Raw genomic sequence first — 16,066 nt, forward strand, 5'->3', positions numbered from 1 at the left:
GGCCACATCGAGAGCGAGAATGCTCAAAAGTATGAAATAAAAAGAGAAACAAATTTGAGGAAAAAAATCAACAATGTGCCTGTGTGCATAGAACAATAAGTGCAGTGCTCGAAATCCTCAGTGATTTTCTGAAGGTAAAAAAATTACAGAGGTGGGCATTTTAATACATTTTGCCGGTCTGTCATTCGTCCTCCATCAGCGGATAGGGTACCTGTTCATCATTTTTCGGGACGAACTGAATTGTAATCATCAGTCCGCCAGTCCGTCAGTCAGTCCCCCCCAAAAAACAGAAAACAGGTGTCCACCAGTGATTGACTAATGGTCCGTCAGTGACAGATGCCGATTACACTAACGGATGAAACCCACTTCCATCATTCATCAGTCCGTTTTTTTTTTTTTAAAGGTGTCCTGTCATTCATCAATCGTCAGCAAAACTGGCATCTGTTGGTGACAGACTGGTGGACCAGTCCATCAGTCTGGCGGAATGCCCATCTCTGAAAAATAAAATGCATATTTAGTTATTTAATGTTATTTAGTGTTACAATGTATTAATAGAAATGTTCAAGTGTTACAATGTATTAAGCACATTAATTAATTATTTCACGTTGTTTATTTCTTTAATTTTCGTGACTATAAAGCATGACAATGCCACCCACCAATTATGTCATATTTGCATAGGTAAAATGAAAATATGTACTGTATTTAATCTAATTAGAGAGAATTAATTATTAAACTATTACCGGAACTATTAACTATTAAAATTGATAGTATATTATAACTTGTTACAACAGCATAACAGAAGCAAATTAACACTGTGTTATCAAAGGCTAGCGCCATAGAAAGTAGCCTCAGTTCAATAAGATTCAAAAATCTGTAGTTTCGTCTACATCAATACTTAATTGTAGAAGTGACCCTCATATATCCTATTTCAATGATACAATAGTTTCCATGGAAACAAGATGGATTCATCGTTGCATCTAGCCGTCGATTCATCTATAAAAGTTGCATGCAGACATCAATCAATAAGTAATATCGACACCGTAGACAAAGGTGAGTCAGAGCTATGAGGAGAAACGTGCTTGTGTTAGGTAGAAAGATCTTGTGAGGCGTTTGTCTTGCTTGAATTCTTTCCTATAGTGCAAACAGCCCTCCTCCTAATCCTCTCTCTTTGTAACACAGTCAGTGTTATCATCACGTCCCACTCACAGGAGGCTCATTCCCATATCAACAGCTCCATCACCAGGTGAAACATAAAATTCTATTTGAGACTCCCAAGATATTCGTCACAATACTGTATATGCGCTTTATATTTAAAGTCAGATGAGGGTATGTACAATTATTTTATGCATTTATTAGTATTACACATAATAATGATAACAATAGTAGTGGCGAATTTCAATTTGTATTAAACACCCCTGACACTGTGCAGTTCCTGAAAACTCACTAACAATAATATAAACATTGTTGATGTAACACCAACGTCTAAAACAAACGTGATCATTATTATATTTTTAAAAGGAGGGTTTTTAATACAGCTCACCTTACATAACGTGTCACTTTGCCTATAACATTTATACTGTATATGTATCCGATGGAATGATTTTAGAAAAACAACAAAAGGCTAAAGTCGTAAACAGTGGTTAAAGTTATGCAAGCCAGCGTTTTCTTTTTAATTTTTTGGAGGTTTGTTTATATATGCTTTGTTACGTGTTGTCCCATTTTGCCGTTACTGAAAACAATACGTTTATTTGCGTTGTATTGAATAACTTGGCGGGATGCTACACCAGGTGTCGCTGCTTTTATTTCAACACGAAAAAAGCTGCCGGAAAAGGACGTAGCAAGTGAACAGCTCACTTCCGGTATTTTGCTGCTGTGTTGACATCGAAGTAATTCCAGAACGGATGTTAACCCGGATCTTTTTGGAGCAGTTCTGCATTGGCCTCGCAGATTGGAGCCATTGAGAGTAACACGCGGAAGGTGTACATGAGGAGCGGTCAGTTGGTGCTCAGCAGCCGGACAGGGAGATGAAGGCTGGGTTTGTGTTGGTGATGCTCGGGAGACTTCTGGAGCTCTGCGTCGGCGTCTTATCACAAGCGGAGGGCCAGCCCTCCTTCACTGATGAAATTCCTTTTAAAATTACCTGGCCCGGGACTGAATTCACACTGGTATGTTTCCCTTCGTTTCGGCTCTTAAGTGTTGTAGTTAACATGACAAAGTGCTTTAACAAGAGATCTATATATGTGTATTTCAGGCTACTTCGGGCGCACTATACAAGGAAGACAACTTTGTCATTATGACCACAGTAGAGAAAGAGAAGTACAAATGCCTCCTACCTTCGCTGACCTCTGGAGATGAGGTAATGGTTGCATTCAATCACTTTTGGTTCCTAAGAGGGTGGCACGGTAGCACGTCCGCCTCGCAGTTCAGAGGTCGTGGGTTCGATCCCGGCTCCGGCCGCCCTGTGTGGAGTTTGCATGTTCTCCCCGTGCCTGCGTGGGTTTTCTCCGGGTACTCCGGTTTCCTCCCACATTCCAAAAACATGCATGGTAAGTTGATTGGACTCTCTAAATTGCCCCTAGGTGTGATTGTGAGTGCGGATGTTTGTCTTTGTGTGCCCTCCGATTGGCTGGCAACCAATTCAGGGTGTCCCCTGCCCACTGCCCGAAGACAGCTGGGATAGGCTCCAGCACGCCCCGCGACCCTTGTGAGGATAAGCGGTATAGATAATGGATGGATGGATGGATGGATGGTTCCTAAGATGTAACCCCACATAGCTGTACATACATTTTCTCATTTAACTTTAATGCGCAATACAATTTAATAAAATAATTATTCCGGTAGTAGGTAGGTACTATTTTATTTGACCATATCTAAGCAGAGTGAGCATGCATTTTCAAACTGCATATGTGGTGTAGATAAAACGCTCTATAAGCGCACTCCATTTACCATTTACAGTGGCTGACAATATGAATATGTACTTTTTCAGAACAGAATTTATTGTTTTTATTTATTTAGATTATATTTATATTTTATATATTACTTATGTCTATATTTATTAATACATGTACCACAGCCTTTTATTGATTTTGTTTTATTTATTGTATTGTAAAGTGCTTTGTTACAGCCCTAGCTGTTATGAAATGCGCTGTATAAATAAAATTGTATTGTATAAGGTTATGCCTGGTATAAAAAGCGCAGTGGATAATGGTTAGCAGTTAGCTCGCCTGCCTCACATTCGAGAGGTCATGGCTTAGAATTTCCCCTCGGGCAGCCTGTGTGGAGTGTTGCCAGGTCAAGACAATTAGTATGTTACGCCCTTGTGAGCTCATTTGTCCTTTTATTTTATTTTTTATTGGGTGGGGGGCTCATTTTTTCTTTGCTACCTCAGGATGATGACAAGGAGTACAGCGGGCCAAGTCCATCTGAACTTCTGGAGCCTCTGTTCAAACGAAGCAGCTGCTCATACAGAGTAAGCTTAGTCATCCTCTCACTTTTGCTTGTGTCTGGTTACACCAGCAGTGTGTGTGCTCAATTGGTGGATTATAACTAAAAAAGCATTTTTCTTTATTGGCTGGCAGATTGAATCCTACTGGACGTATGAAGTATGTCACGGAAAACATGTAAGACAGTATCATGAAGAGAAGGAGACGGGCCAGGTTGGTGTTCTCAGAAAAACCTGAATACAAAGCTACCAATGTTTTGAGAGTATAGTGAAAATATATAATGTGTGTATCCACAGAAAATAAGTGTTCAGGAATACTTCTTGGGAAATTTAGCAGGGAAGAGAAAAAGTAACGAAATGGGTATGTTTTATTTTCATCCTCCAACAGTGTTTGAAAATGAATGCATGTTGAAAAAATAGTTTTTTATCTTAATTTTCTTTATTTTATCCAGATTTTGGATTTGCTGCAATTTAAAAATACAATTTGGTGAAGTGTAAATCAATAATTTGATGTGTCGAAGTTAAATCTTACGAGAGTAATTGCTTCCTTTGGATGCAGACAAAATTATGTATCTCAATAACATTTCACTTGTACTCAATAATGATTGAAGTGACAGTAGTTTCAATTATTTATTATTACACTTTAATTAGGGGCTGAGCACCAGACAGTGTGAAGGACCTCTTAGAATCGCTTATTCCGGTAGTTATTATTATTCTACTGCCAAATGAATTGCGTTTTGGAGAGCCTCAAAATGCCCAAAAACTCATCCTGTTGAAAAGGGAAACTGTTTTAAGGGGTCACGGATAGGATCAAAACACACTCTGGTGTGTTCCCTGAATGGAAAGTTAGAAAAAAATAGCCCCCAACGCCAGTTCTACCTATCGACTAGAAATTGAGCAAACTTGTATAAAAGGATGCATGCAAAATTAGTAGTACCCATTCTGAAAATTTAACAGAATGTTAGCCATTTTGGTTTGAAGCAGTCATTCCTGGAGAAACTAATTTCCTTTGTCTTGAGAGAATTCCCTAGTTGACTCAAATAAGGCAATTGCAGGGTACATGCAGAAAAAAACGTGTCAGGCTTATATTCCTACCTCAGGGCAATTTAGAGTCTGAATGAACCTAACATGCATGTTTTTGGAATGTGAGAGGGAGCTGGATGAAAGAATACAAATTGCACACAAAAGTGCCTGAGCTAGAGTTTTTCCGACCCGATCGGAAATGGAGCCTGTCACGGGATTTTCAACTGATCGGTATCTGCTGAAAAATATCAGATGTTTACATTTCCTTTATTTCTAAAGTCAAGAATAACATTTTTTGTTCTTAATTGCATTGCATTGTGACTTAAGACTCGGGCGCAAAAAATGTGATCGGGACATCCTTAGTCTGAGCTGAGATTCAAGCCCTGAACCTCAGACCTGTGACGCAGATGTGCTAACCATCAGTACACCGCACTGTCCTTGTTGTATTGAATCATGCGAATTTTACTTCCTGTGCTGTATATTTTATAACTTTGTCAGGCTTGGTAGTGGTCTGAGCTGTCTGTGTATTCGTATGAATTGATCCATCATTTATGTTGTATTCTGTTGATATAAAGCAATCTTTTTCTTTGTTAGCTAAAGTGGAAGAGACAGACACGGCTCAGTCAGCAGCCGAAACAGAAGTAAGCTTCACAAATTGAACAGTCCGCTAGATTTGCTGCTGTAAATATGACGCATATTGTCAATGTTGTCTTATAGGTGCTGTCTAAGAACATAGAAGGTCAGCTGACTCCGTATTACTCACTGGATATGGGAAACGGGACACCGTGTGTGCTGAAGCAGAATGAGCCACGCTCCACGTCCGTGCTGTACGTGTGTCACCCGGAGGCCAAACATGAGATCCTGTCCATCGCCGAGGTCACCACCTGCGAATATGAGGTAGTGGTGCTGACCCCCTTGCTCTGTGCGCACCCGAAATACAGGTAGAAACTCTCAGAACTGCTGTTCATCATCTTCCACGAAAGGGACAACGGATTAAACGTGAGCCTCCTCCCCCTTTATGCGATGTGTAGGTTCAAGTCGTCCCCGGTGAACGCCATCTTGTGCCAGGCGCTGGCCGGCTCGCCACTTCGGCCTCAGCGACTCGCCCAGCTGGATAAGGAGCAAGAGGAGCAGCTCAAACCTCCTTTCAGCACCACTGCAGAACACAGAGAGGTCAGCTATTCGCCAGTCTTGTATAAAGTACCTGAAAGCGATACTTGGGTAGAAGTACAGGTATCTTAATAGAAAATAACACTGGTAGAAGTAAAAGCCAACGTATTGAACAGGGATGGGCAACTCCGGTCCTCGAGAGCTGCTTGATGTTTCTCTCCTTCAATATTCAAATGATCAGGCTATCTGGCTTCTGAAGAGCTTGCTGATAAACTGATCATATGGATCAGGTGTGTTGGAGGAGGGAAACATCTAAAAGATGCAGGATAGTCCCACTCGAGGACTGGAAATGCCCATCGCTGGTGTACAACATTACTTAAAGTGGAAGTCAACTCCATTTTTTTCTTTTTATTACAATAATACGTTCTATGCAGCACCACTAGTCTAAACACGGTACAGTAAGTATTCCCACCTACGAACCTTAGTCGAACGGAAATTCCCTCACCTGGAAAAAAAACGTATGCATTAAATTTTCTACTCCTATATTACATTAACGATCGATTACTTCCAACGTATCCGGAACCCATAGGGAAGCAGTCGCGTAAACTCAAGCAGCTCCCGCTCGTACTATGGAAAAACTTTGACAGCTCCGCCATCATCGGATCAATCGAAAATTCCCTCATTCGGAAAAAAAAACGTATGCATAAAATTTTCTTCCACTATATTACATTAGCGATCGATTACTTCCAACGTATCCGGAACCCATAGGGAAGCAGTCGCGTAAACTCAAGCAGCTCCCGCTCGTACTATGGAAAAACTCTTACCGCTCCGCCATCATCGGCTCCAAAACGGCAACAAGTAAGTTACTTCTTTGGCATGCGTTTTACTGAAATTGCGAAAGATTTTAAATGTATTCATTTACGTTTTCGTCCGTAGTTCATGGCATCCAAACGAAGAAGAACTGTAATGACCGTGAAAGAGAGAGTGAAATGTATCCGATTATGCGAAGCTGTACACAAAGTAAAAAAAACATCCAGAAGACACTTGGAGTCGGAAAAACTCAAATCTACGAGAAAAGTCCTGATGTAAAGCCACCGTCCAGCAAGAGAGCTATGGAGATGGCATCAAAAATGCTTTTGTATTCACAAGAATCCCCAGACATCAGTGATGATCAACGGGACAGTTTCTTGCAATTAGCAACAAAATTGTATGAAACGCAGACAAACATTTTCATACAGCAAAGAATGAAGCCAACACAACAACTCAAAGTAGACTCATTTTTTCCCAAGTCTGAGAAAAATCAACACTAAAATACAGTACAGTTTACTGTAGTTAAGTACTGTACTGCATTGGTGCTACAGTATTTACAGTATTTTGTCAACAGTATTTGGACCATGTTTGTTATACTGTACTGTATTTTGTTCCTATACCTGTGCTTTATAGTTTCGTTTTTGATTAAAAAAATTGGGGGATAATATTTTTTGGGGCATTATATTGCTTGTGTTGTTACACATGTATTTTGTTAACATACACGCACGTTCATACAGGACATGTACCGTAGTCGTTTCCCACATTTCTGTTATAAGGAAAAGATTGAACAAAATATGATTCCTTACGAGAGAATACTTACTGTATTCTGATTAATATTGTGTTTGTGGAATATGAATTATGCAACAAATTCCACCTGTTTTTACCCATCTGACGGAGCGGCCATTTTGCTACTTGCTGTTGACTGAAAATGACATCACAGTTGCTCAGGGCTCAGCTCACCCATTTTCGGAGTTTGGTCAGAAAGCTGCTTATAACATATTATTGAAAAGAACATTTTTGAGTTGAGTTCCACTTTAAATAAAAGTCTTAAAGCATCTGATATTTGCTGTACTTAAAAAGTCATTTTCTGATATCAAATGCATTGGAAGTTGAAGTATTTACTAGGTAATGAACACTAAATGTAATGTCTTTATTGACCTCTTTGTGCGATGGTTACAGCAGGAGGCTCCACCAGCGAGAGAGGAGGCCTTCACGTCCACACACAAACCCATAGCCGTGGGCGGGCAGGCGCAGGTGGCCGTGGGCACCACGCATATATCACGCCTGACAGACGAGCAGCTCGTCAAGGAGTTCCTTAGCGGCTCCTACTGTTTGCACGGGGTGAGACATCGTCAGCTGAGCTGGAGGAGATTCAGTCGCCATACTTGAGACGTCACATGTTCCGATGATGTGTTTGTCAGGGGGTCGGATGGTGGAAATACGAATTCTGTTATGGGAAACACGTCCATCAGTACCATGAGGTGAGACATGCTTTTGCTTCTCTAAAGTGTGTCTATTGGGGAAGGCTGCTTTGATTTCCACATCCAATAACTGGTCCTACCTTTCAAATCCAACCTTAATAAATATGAATTGGACTGTCTTCTACTAAGCACATTCATCCAATAGTTGCCTTGAGTTCAGGTTGCTTTGGGGTTTCAGGATAAGGAGCAAGCCAAGAACATTGTGGTGGTTGGGAGCTGGAATGCCGAAGAACACATCGAGTGGTCCAAGAAGAACGTGGCGCGATCTTACCAGCTAAAAGACAGTGGAGTGCAGAAAGTCAAGTATGGGGTCATTCTACACTGATCCGCAATCAAAACCAAACCCTATTATTCATGTTTACGCAAGGTTACCTGTTTTGCGCCTCTTTGCAGGCTGGTCTCCCATTTTTACGGCCATGGCGACTTGTGTGATCTGACTGGAAAACCCCGCCAAGTCATTGTCAAATTAAAGTGTGTGAACAGTGTTACAGTTATGAGTTGACCGAATAAGAACCAGATGTTTCCTTACCGACTCCTTCTTCTTGCTCTACCATCAGATGTAAAGAGTCCGAGTCTCCCCACGCGGTCACTGTCTATATGCTGGAACCACAGACTTGCCAATACGTCCTCGGGGTAAGTGTACTCATCAAGAAGTTAATCGCTTTTGTGTTTACAGTATTCCCCTGCTATATAGGAGTTCTTTTTTTATACATTTCCAACTTTCACCTTACGCATATTTCAGACATAAAAACACTTCCGTGTTAGTTAAACTTCATTAAACAATATGTGTAATACTTCTGCCAGTTCGAAATTAGCGTTGCAAGCTTTCAGTGTAGCACCACGTTGTGCTGCAACATGCCAGGCAGCACTGAGGTCTATTGGGAACAATGCAGTGTGATTAAGAGCAAGAAGAAAAGGGACAGAAGGTTCCCAACTTACTCCTCTCTCCAGTTATTGTCGTTGTTCCCCTTGACCTCTTATTTGGAGAACTGTGTGAGCAAGATAGTGAGAGCAGGCACAAAGGAGTACTTTAAAAAGTGAATTTTGATCATTTTGAATGTGTTTAAAGTGTTTGTGGAGGGCTAAAAATATTTTACAAATATTTTTTATATACCGTATTTTCCCGACTGTAAGCTGCTACTTTTTTCCTAGGTTTTGAACCATGCGGCTTAGACAAAGGTGCGATGATTCTGTCGATTTTTCTTCCACCGCTAGGGGCGCTCTAACCGGAATTACAATACAGTATGAACAAGATGTGACTGCAGGTGGAGCAGTTCAACAGGCGAGAGCGCTATGCACTAGGTTATGAATTTGGTGGTATGGGAAGTTCAGTAATAAAAGGTGGACGTTAACAAACTGGAGTGGCAGCGGGCAGTGAAATGAAGATAAGTTCTGTTTATTTTCTCTTTTCTCTGTTCTGTTTTAATCAGCAAAGTTGCTGTCATGTTAAAAGGCAATGTTAGGAAAAATCTGTTCAGGTACATACATGTACATTTACAGTTCAAAATCGTTCTGTAAATGCAGTAAATATCAAAATTATCAACATAGATAGTAGCGGCTTATATAAAGGTGTAGCTTATATATATTTTTTTTCATATTTTTATTTTTTAATGGAGCGGGTGCGGCTAAAAGTCCGGAAAATACGGTAGTTTCTCAAAATCATGGCTTTCAACAATGGCGTGGGTCAGGAGCATATACCCAGCGATAAATGGGGGTTCACTGTCCAATCATGCTCTAAAGTTGATTTTCAGTTGCTTTTAAGCATACGTATCAGTATGAGTTTGTGAAATCACTGATTTCTTTCTGAAAGCACAATAAATCCCTTTTCTTGTCTCAGGTTGAATCTTCAGTTATTTGCAGCATTCTTGACTCAGCAGATGAACACGGACTTCTGTCCTTTTCCAGCTAAATGGCCCAAAGATGAGAACAAGTGGTAAAACAGTGAAAGAGAGACAGGCAGACAAATGGTCATGATGCAACACTTAGGACCAACAAAGGTTCCAACTGTGGTGATCTTGAGGCTGGACATGACGTTGTTGAGGAGCTGCAGAGACGATCCAGATGTCCTGATCCCAGCAGTGGATGTGATTAAATCACATCACTGTCTCACCGAGCTTGGTTGTAGCTTAAAGAAATCACTTGAGGAGAATTGATTTACTGTCCAAATTTCATATCTCTGCTTAAAAGATTTTATAATGTAAAAGATCATGATTTACTGTGTGTGAGAGAAAAATTGCGAATGCTTGGCAGATACTTTGCACTTGTAGTCTTAAAAAAAACATTTCCACAGTGAAAGGGTGTGCTTTATTCATGTTATGAAGGATGAGTGTAACTTATGCAATAGTGAGTGTTTTGAAATGGCAGGTGCAAGTTTGATTAAAAATTCTTTGTAACTTTATGATATCTTCTGAATTTTGTTGAAGGGTACTGTATCTATGATGCACAGCTCACAAAGAACTTGATCCTTCTCTTATCCCGGGGAGAAAAGGAAACCCTAACCCTATGTAAATGTACGCTTAGCGAATCTTAGTCTTCCCTATGCAAATATTAAATCATACATACTGTAATAAATTTGACCTGGACAGAACAACACTCCCTTACACCTAACGTAATTGATGTTCATGCATTGGTGCAGTAACATTTAGAACCGCCGTGGGGTGCTGTTGCTCCTTCAATACTCCTTAAACCTTATTGTGACACTACTGTATAACAACAAAATAAAACGGCTAAAAGAACCACTGTGGAGTGTGGATGGCTATTTCGAACAAGAAGAGGGATGACTCACAGCACTTGCCAAACATTTATTAGGTTAAAAAGTGTGCACGGGGTTCACAAATAATCCTAGGACAGCGTCGGCACTGAATTCGCCAGTCCGAGGTTGTAGCAGCACATGCATGTGCAACACAGCAGGTAGATTTATAGGAACATTACTAAGTACTCGAAAAGTCATAAACTGTGGAAAAACCTTTCCATTACAAGTTTGTCTTTCTACACCCATTTTCGATGCCACTTACCAAATACATTCTCATGTTGGCGAGTGGAGTTTATGGACCGATCACCTATCAATCACAGGGCTGACACTCACAGACCTAAACAATAATTCTACACTGAGACTCATACATTACGGACAATTTAGAGTCTTCGGCCAACTCGGTTGTTTTCTTTGATCTGGGCGACAGGGTTCATAACATGACTGAAAAAGTCAAAAAGGTACGACTATTGTGTTAATATTACATGTATTTTCGCCCCAAATTTACATATTGTAGCAGCAGAAATATTAGTGATCCAAATTTCAGATTTGCATTGTGCAACCTGACAACATGGCTGGCTCGCCTCCCCCATTTTCAACCCAGAGTGTGAAGCAAAAAAAAGTGAGCCCCCATAATGTACGTAATAGCTAATGCATTTCACCTGAATGAGATTGCACCTAATCACCAATTAAGCCGCCCGCTTGCAGTCAATTACTGTGTGAATCTGTGGTGCATGCAGTGGTCACATCGCCAAACACAAAATTCAGGCACATTTTTGGGAAATAGCTCGCTCACATATCGTTGCTGTTGGGCGGAATCCTCGCATACCAAAATCACTACATTTCAAGAAAAAAAAAAGTCCTCTTGCTTGAGTTACCAATCAGCACACTGTTGAACTTGGTATTGTACAACTTGTATTGCGCTCATAAAATCACCACTAAAATCATATGTTGCTAAAAACTTATGCTGACATTGATTCAAATGGACATTGATCCAAATGGGCCAGACACGCCGCTGCCATCAGCGGTGCATATTAAAGACTGTGCCGCCCTGACCAGAAGCCTTTAAAATGAATACTTAAACAAAAGCAAATGACTGTTTACATTATCTTCCCCAAACATCTGCCCAGAGATTTACTTTCTTGGCTAACCAGTTCTTCTTAACCGAACATTGCAGTGATCCAATTCACAAAACTGGCTTACTAGTTAATTGTATGGAGCCAAACCATTTCTACGCTTTGTCTCAGAAAATACACAGACTTACAATCTAGAGGCGATGAAATGCCGCATGGCTCTCGCAGGGTGAGGAAGCGGCAGTTTTACAACAATTCTCACACAAGTATGCAATAGTTAATAGATTTATTCTCAATCCATTTCCCACACTTTATAACTGTTAATAATGTGTCCAAAAAACTGTCAACTTGGGGACAGACCAATAGTATCAATGTATGAAAAAAATATGAAATTGACCATATTTGGACATAAGGGGTTTCCGCCCGACAGCGACAAAATGATGTTGTGTTCCCTCGCTACTTCCCGGTTCGGTTATTGCGGCTTCAGTCCGTCGTGGTGTTTTCATTTGTGACCATAACTCCATCTACTCCGGCATTTACATGAGTTTACTTGCTATTTAGCTTCTAAGTCGGAGTAGTCATAAAATGTCTATTAGTTTGATTGGAAAATTGTGGATGCGTTCGGAAATACGCTCCGGGCACACTGCTTCACGCTCAGACCGTTCGAAAACTCCTAATGTCATTGAAATGTGCTGTTCGTAAAAACAAAACCCAGTGCAGGCAGTACAAGGAATGTAAACAATCGAAGCACGAGTTGCTGATTATAGGCTGCGTTTAGATATTAATGTGAGTGGAACGCGCTCTGCTTTTGGCAGCACACGAGGATGTCAAAAACAGCTGCTTAACGTTTAAGTGTTTCTTTTTGGTTTAAAATGTCTGACCTTTACCAGAAACGTGCGTAACATTGTAGCCAGAGTTACAACCCTGGTGGGTTAATGCAAATTTTGGTGCAGAAATCCTTGATGTTGAAAGCGGAACCTAGTTGCCGTGACTACCGTTCGTCTTCTAAATGGAAGACAAAGAAGAACTTCCGCTGGAAGTAGAAGAACGGTAGTCATGGCAACGAGCTTACGATTTCCACAATAATGATTTATTCCTCATTTTACATTTTAAAAAGGTACATTCTTTCAATATAAGACGAACAATGGTGGTAACCGTGCGGGGGGGGGGGGGGGGGGGGGGTTCATAGTGCCTTAATTGAGCCATTAATCCTCTCTCCCTCCAAAAAAGTCAGCCTCTACTTCACAGAAATTCACCTATCATGAATCAACTGTGAAAAGTGAGGGAACACTGTACTTGGTTGTGAAATACTACATTTGATGGATAAGACCCAACTATTTGTATACAAGCAGTTAATTGCCATAATAGGTCCCACTTGAGTTATTAAGGAAAAGATGTGTCAGGATGGGAGGAAATTGTATGACGTCTAAAAAAGAACATTTGGAAACCACTGCATTGTACATACATGTTTTTGGACTATGGGAGGAAGTAGCCACACAGAAACCAAGCACACACCCCGGCAGGCCTGACGACACAAACCCGAAGACCTCCTTGCTGTGTGGCAACAGTGCTGCCCCCCTTCACCCGCAACTGTAGCCTTGAGTACTCCTACCGCAGAACACGACACTGATCGTGAACAGGTTCAGACAGAGGGGACGGGGATCTGTTGCACGGACGTGCTCTCGAAGTCCTGCAGTGTGTCCTGGTGAGTGTGGTAGTGCATGGCCACGTAGGACTTGGCGAAGGCGAACGTCTGCGAGCCGGCGGGCTGAAGGCTGGTGGGCGAGCTGGGTCCAGCAGAGGGGCTGCTGTTGTATATACTGTAGTAAGGCTCGATGCGCGTGTTGATGGGCGTGGACGTGCTGGCGGGGCGAGGCCTCCGTGCACCCTTGGGACTGGCGGCGCACTCTCTGGACTGACTCGGCCCGCACGCCTGGTCCACCAGCCTCCTCTGCGCCTTGGGCGAGAGCACGTACGCCGAGTTGGTCTCGTGGTGCGAGGATTTGTTGCGGTTGACCTCCAGGCTGCCCTTGCCCATGGCGTGCAAGCGAGTCTTGTGTTTGCAGCACAGCAGTCCCAGTGCGGCCCAGTGCATGCAGCAGAGCACGCGGCGGCGTAGGCCGGCACTGTTACGCGAGTACACGAAGGGATTGATGCCCGACTTGAGGAAAATGAGGACAAAGCCGCACAGTTCAAATTGGTAGTGTGCGAAGCTGCTCTCTGGCGACAAAACGTCCTGCGCCAAGGAGATCCCCATCGGCAGGCAGCACAGCAGCACTGAGAACACGATGACGACACAGGTGACAACAGCTTTGGAGTCTTTGGCGGTGGCCAAGTTGACAGTGGAGACCAGCTGGCAACGGGTAGCTCCCTGGGCTGCCCCCGGGACCACCGGTTGCTTGGTCCTGTTGGCGTAAGAGTGCGTCTGAACATTTTGCAACTTGTTGTACATCTGATTACGGTACAAGGGGCCCCGAGCACTGCACTGCACCCCCTCAAAGCCCGTGGGTGCCAGAGGAGGCGGGGGTGGGGTGCACGTGGCCGCCACGGTGATAATGGGACACTTCCTCACTTGCGCGTTCTTCCTCAGGGTCTGGGCGATCATCAGATAGGACACGGACACTACAGCCACGCAGAAAGCAAAGTCCGCAAGGTACGCGTACAGCACCAACCTGGCCCGGCCCCCTCCCAGACCAAAGTGGGGCAAGCAGGGTCCATCCCTGCGTGGGTACGCCCGCATGGTGAGCAGGGCCGCCATGGTGAAGCTGGACGTCCACAGCAGGGCGGTGAGGGCCAGGGTGCAGGGGAACGAGGCGGTGCGGTTGGGCTGCTGGCCCAGGACCATACGCAGCCGGTGCAGGGCGATGACCGCCACCGTCTCCAGCGACATGATGATGAAGCCCGAGCTGGTCAGGTGGAAGGCGAAGCAGAAGCTCTTGGACACGCCGTCCACGCCGCCCGCATCCAAGTAAAGCACCAACGCGAACATTGGGGCCGTCACACAGCAAATAAACAAATCACAGAAGGACAGGTTGAGGATCATGAAGTCGAAGTTGGTGCGGAACTTGCGGAAGGCCGGGTCAAAGAAGGACAGGAACACCACCAGGTTCCCATAGGAGCCCAGGCAGAAAATAAAGACGAGAAGGAGGGAGCAAAAGGTCAAGGTGGTCGTGTGGACGACCGCCCAAACTGGGGGGCTGTGTGACGCCTGGCTGCCATTTAAATTCACTTGCTTGGGCACATCCGCCAGCTCTGATGGCGTCTCTGTGCTGTTCATCATATTATTAGCCACCCACCGCTAAAGAGCCACACATTATTCCTCTGAAAACGAGGACGAAGGTGCCACCATTGCTGCTTCCTAGAAGAGAAAAATGAATTATATTTGCTCCCTAAAAATCTCACTTCATGCTTATTCGTGTGGAATGACATTACGCATGCACACAAACACACAAGCACCCACACACGTTAAAATACATTTGTTTTTGTGCACGCATCATTTTTTCTTGATAGCTCAAATGTGAACAAATCCTACCGTTATTAGTCACGCCTTCGCAGCTCATAATTATTGAACACATTCCATCTTCGTTTATTATTTTTTAAGCAGATCTGTGGTACGTGAACGGACCACAGCTTCGAAGCGAGAAAAAAAAATTCCATTTAAACGCCATTTAGAGACACGAGCATTAAAAGCATCATCTCGTCGTCTTTGTTGCAGTCTGAGGCGTGCGTACACCAAGCAAATTCTCAATATCCTATTTGTTTGTTGTGCATTTGTTGCGGGGGATTTCTTGTCTTGGCGATGTATCCATTCTTCTTAGCCAGGAGCCACCACTGGACGTGCGCTGGTTGAAAAGAAAAAAAAAAGGAAAAACCGAGCATGAAGTCACAGCGTCGCCTGCGAATAGAGAGCCTCCGTCACTGTAATCAACTAGTGCACTGAAAAATATATTAATGCTGAATTTTCATTGTATTCATTTAGAAATATGTTTGGTTGTCGTTTACAGCGGAGAAACACTGCATCTAGCATACCCTTAAATATTAGTAATAACTTCGTTTAATCCATTAAGCACGTGCTCTATTAATATCCAAAGTACCCGTAATATATATTATTGTAAATAATATAACTATAACTCATTTATACACAACTTGACTTCATTTAGGCTTGTTTGTCTTAATTCTAAACTGGTTCTAATATCATGCATCTCTCCCACCAAATCAATCATTTGCTTTCAAACAAGCAATAGCAAAACACGGCATAATCTTCATTTATCATATAGTATTATCCATCCATTTTCTACACCACTTGTCCTCATTGGGGCCTATCCTAGCTGACTTCGGGCAGGGTTTGGAATCCTGTAATGGCACATGACTAACAACC

General features: G+C 42.7%; 2 protein-coding genes across 3 annotated transcripts; one reads left to right on the forward strand and one right to left on the reverse strand.

The window, feature by feature from the left end:
* Positions 1–1,812: 1,812 nt before the first annotated feature.
* Positions 1,813–10,264, forward strand: erlec1 (endoplasmic reticulum lectin 1). 2 transcript variants are annotated; one of them, XM_086046020.1, is made up of 14 exons: positions 1,813–2,165; positions 2,252–2,356; positions 3,389–3,469; positions 3,579–3,656; positions 3,740–3,803; positions 5,060–5,106; positions 5,183–5,406; positions 5,497–5,638; positions 7,565–7,726; positions 7,807–7,866; positions 8,045–8,169; positions 8,260–8,337; positions 8,424–8,499; positions 9,704–10,264. In XM_086046020.1, exons 1-14 carry the CDS (start codon positions 2,025–2,027, stop codon positions 9,773–9,775), a joined length of 1,455 nt encoding a protein of 484 aa, XP_085902146.1. In that variant the 5' UTR covers positions 1,813–2,024; the 3' UTR covers positions 9,776–10,264. The 2 variants fall into 2 exon arrangements, with proteins under 2 accessions (XP_085902146.1, XP_085902147.1); XM_086046021.1 differs by having other exon boundaries at positions 7,568–7,726.
* Positions 10,265–10,652: 388 nt separating this feature from the next.
* Positions 10,653–15,808, reverse strand: gpr75 (G protein-coupled receptor 75). The gene is made up of 2 exons (XM_086046117.1): positions 15,221–15,808; positions 10,653–15,046 (listed from the first exon to the last, which is right to left on the reverse strand). The coding sequence occupies exon 2, from the start codon at positions 14,966–14,968 to the stop codon at positions 13,331–13,333; it is 1,638 nt and encodes a 545-aa protein (XP_085902243.1). The 5' UTR covers positions 14,969–15,046; positions 15,221–15,808; the 3' UTR covers positions 10,653–13,330.
* Between the last annotated feature and the right edge of the window lie 258 nt (positions 15,809–16,066).

This window comes from Filicampus tigris, chromosome 11 (assembly GCF_054856515.1).
Source record: "Filicampus tigris isolate MCC_2025a chromosome 11, RoL_Ftig_1.0, whole genome shotgun sequence".
NCBI classification, from domain to species: Eukaryota; Metazoa; Chordata; class Actinopteri; order Syngnathiformes; family Syngnathidae; genus Filicampus; species Filicampus tigris.

Bases quoted from the DNA above. Each gene is read 5' to 3' on its own strand.
- erlec1 (XM_086046020.1), top strand. From the start codon at position 2,025: ATGAAGGCTGGGTTTGTGTTGGTGATGCTCGGGAGACTTCTGGAGCTC. The intron at 5,107-5,182 runs GTAAGCTTCACA...GTTGTCTTATAG, and splicing joins AGTCAGCAGCCGAAACAGAA to GTGCTGTCTAAGAACATAGA. The intron at 5,639-7,564 runs GTCAGCTATTCG...CGATGGTTACAG, and splicing joins CCACTGCAGAACACAGAGAG to CAGGAGGCTCCACCAGCGAG.
- gpr75 (XM_086046117.1), bottom strand. From the start codon at position 14,968: ATGATGAACAGCACAGAGACGCCATCAGAGCTGGCGGATGTGCCCAAG.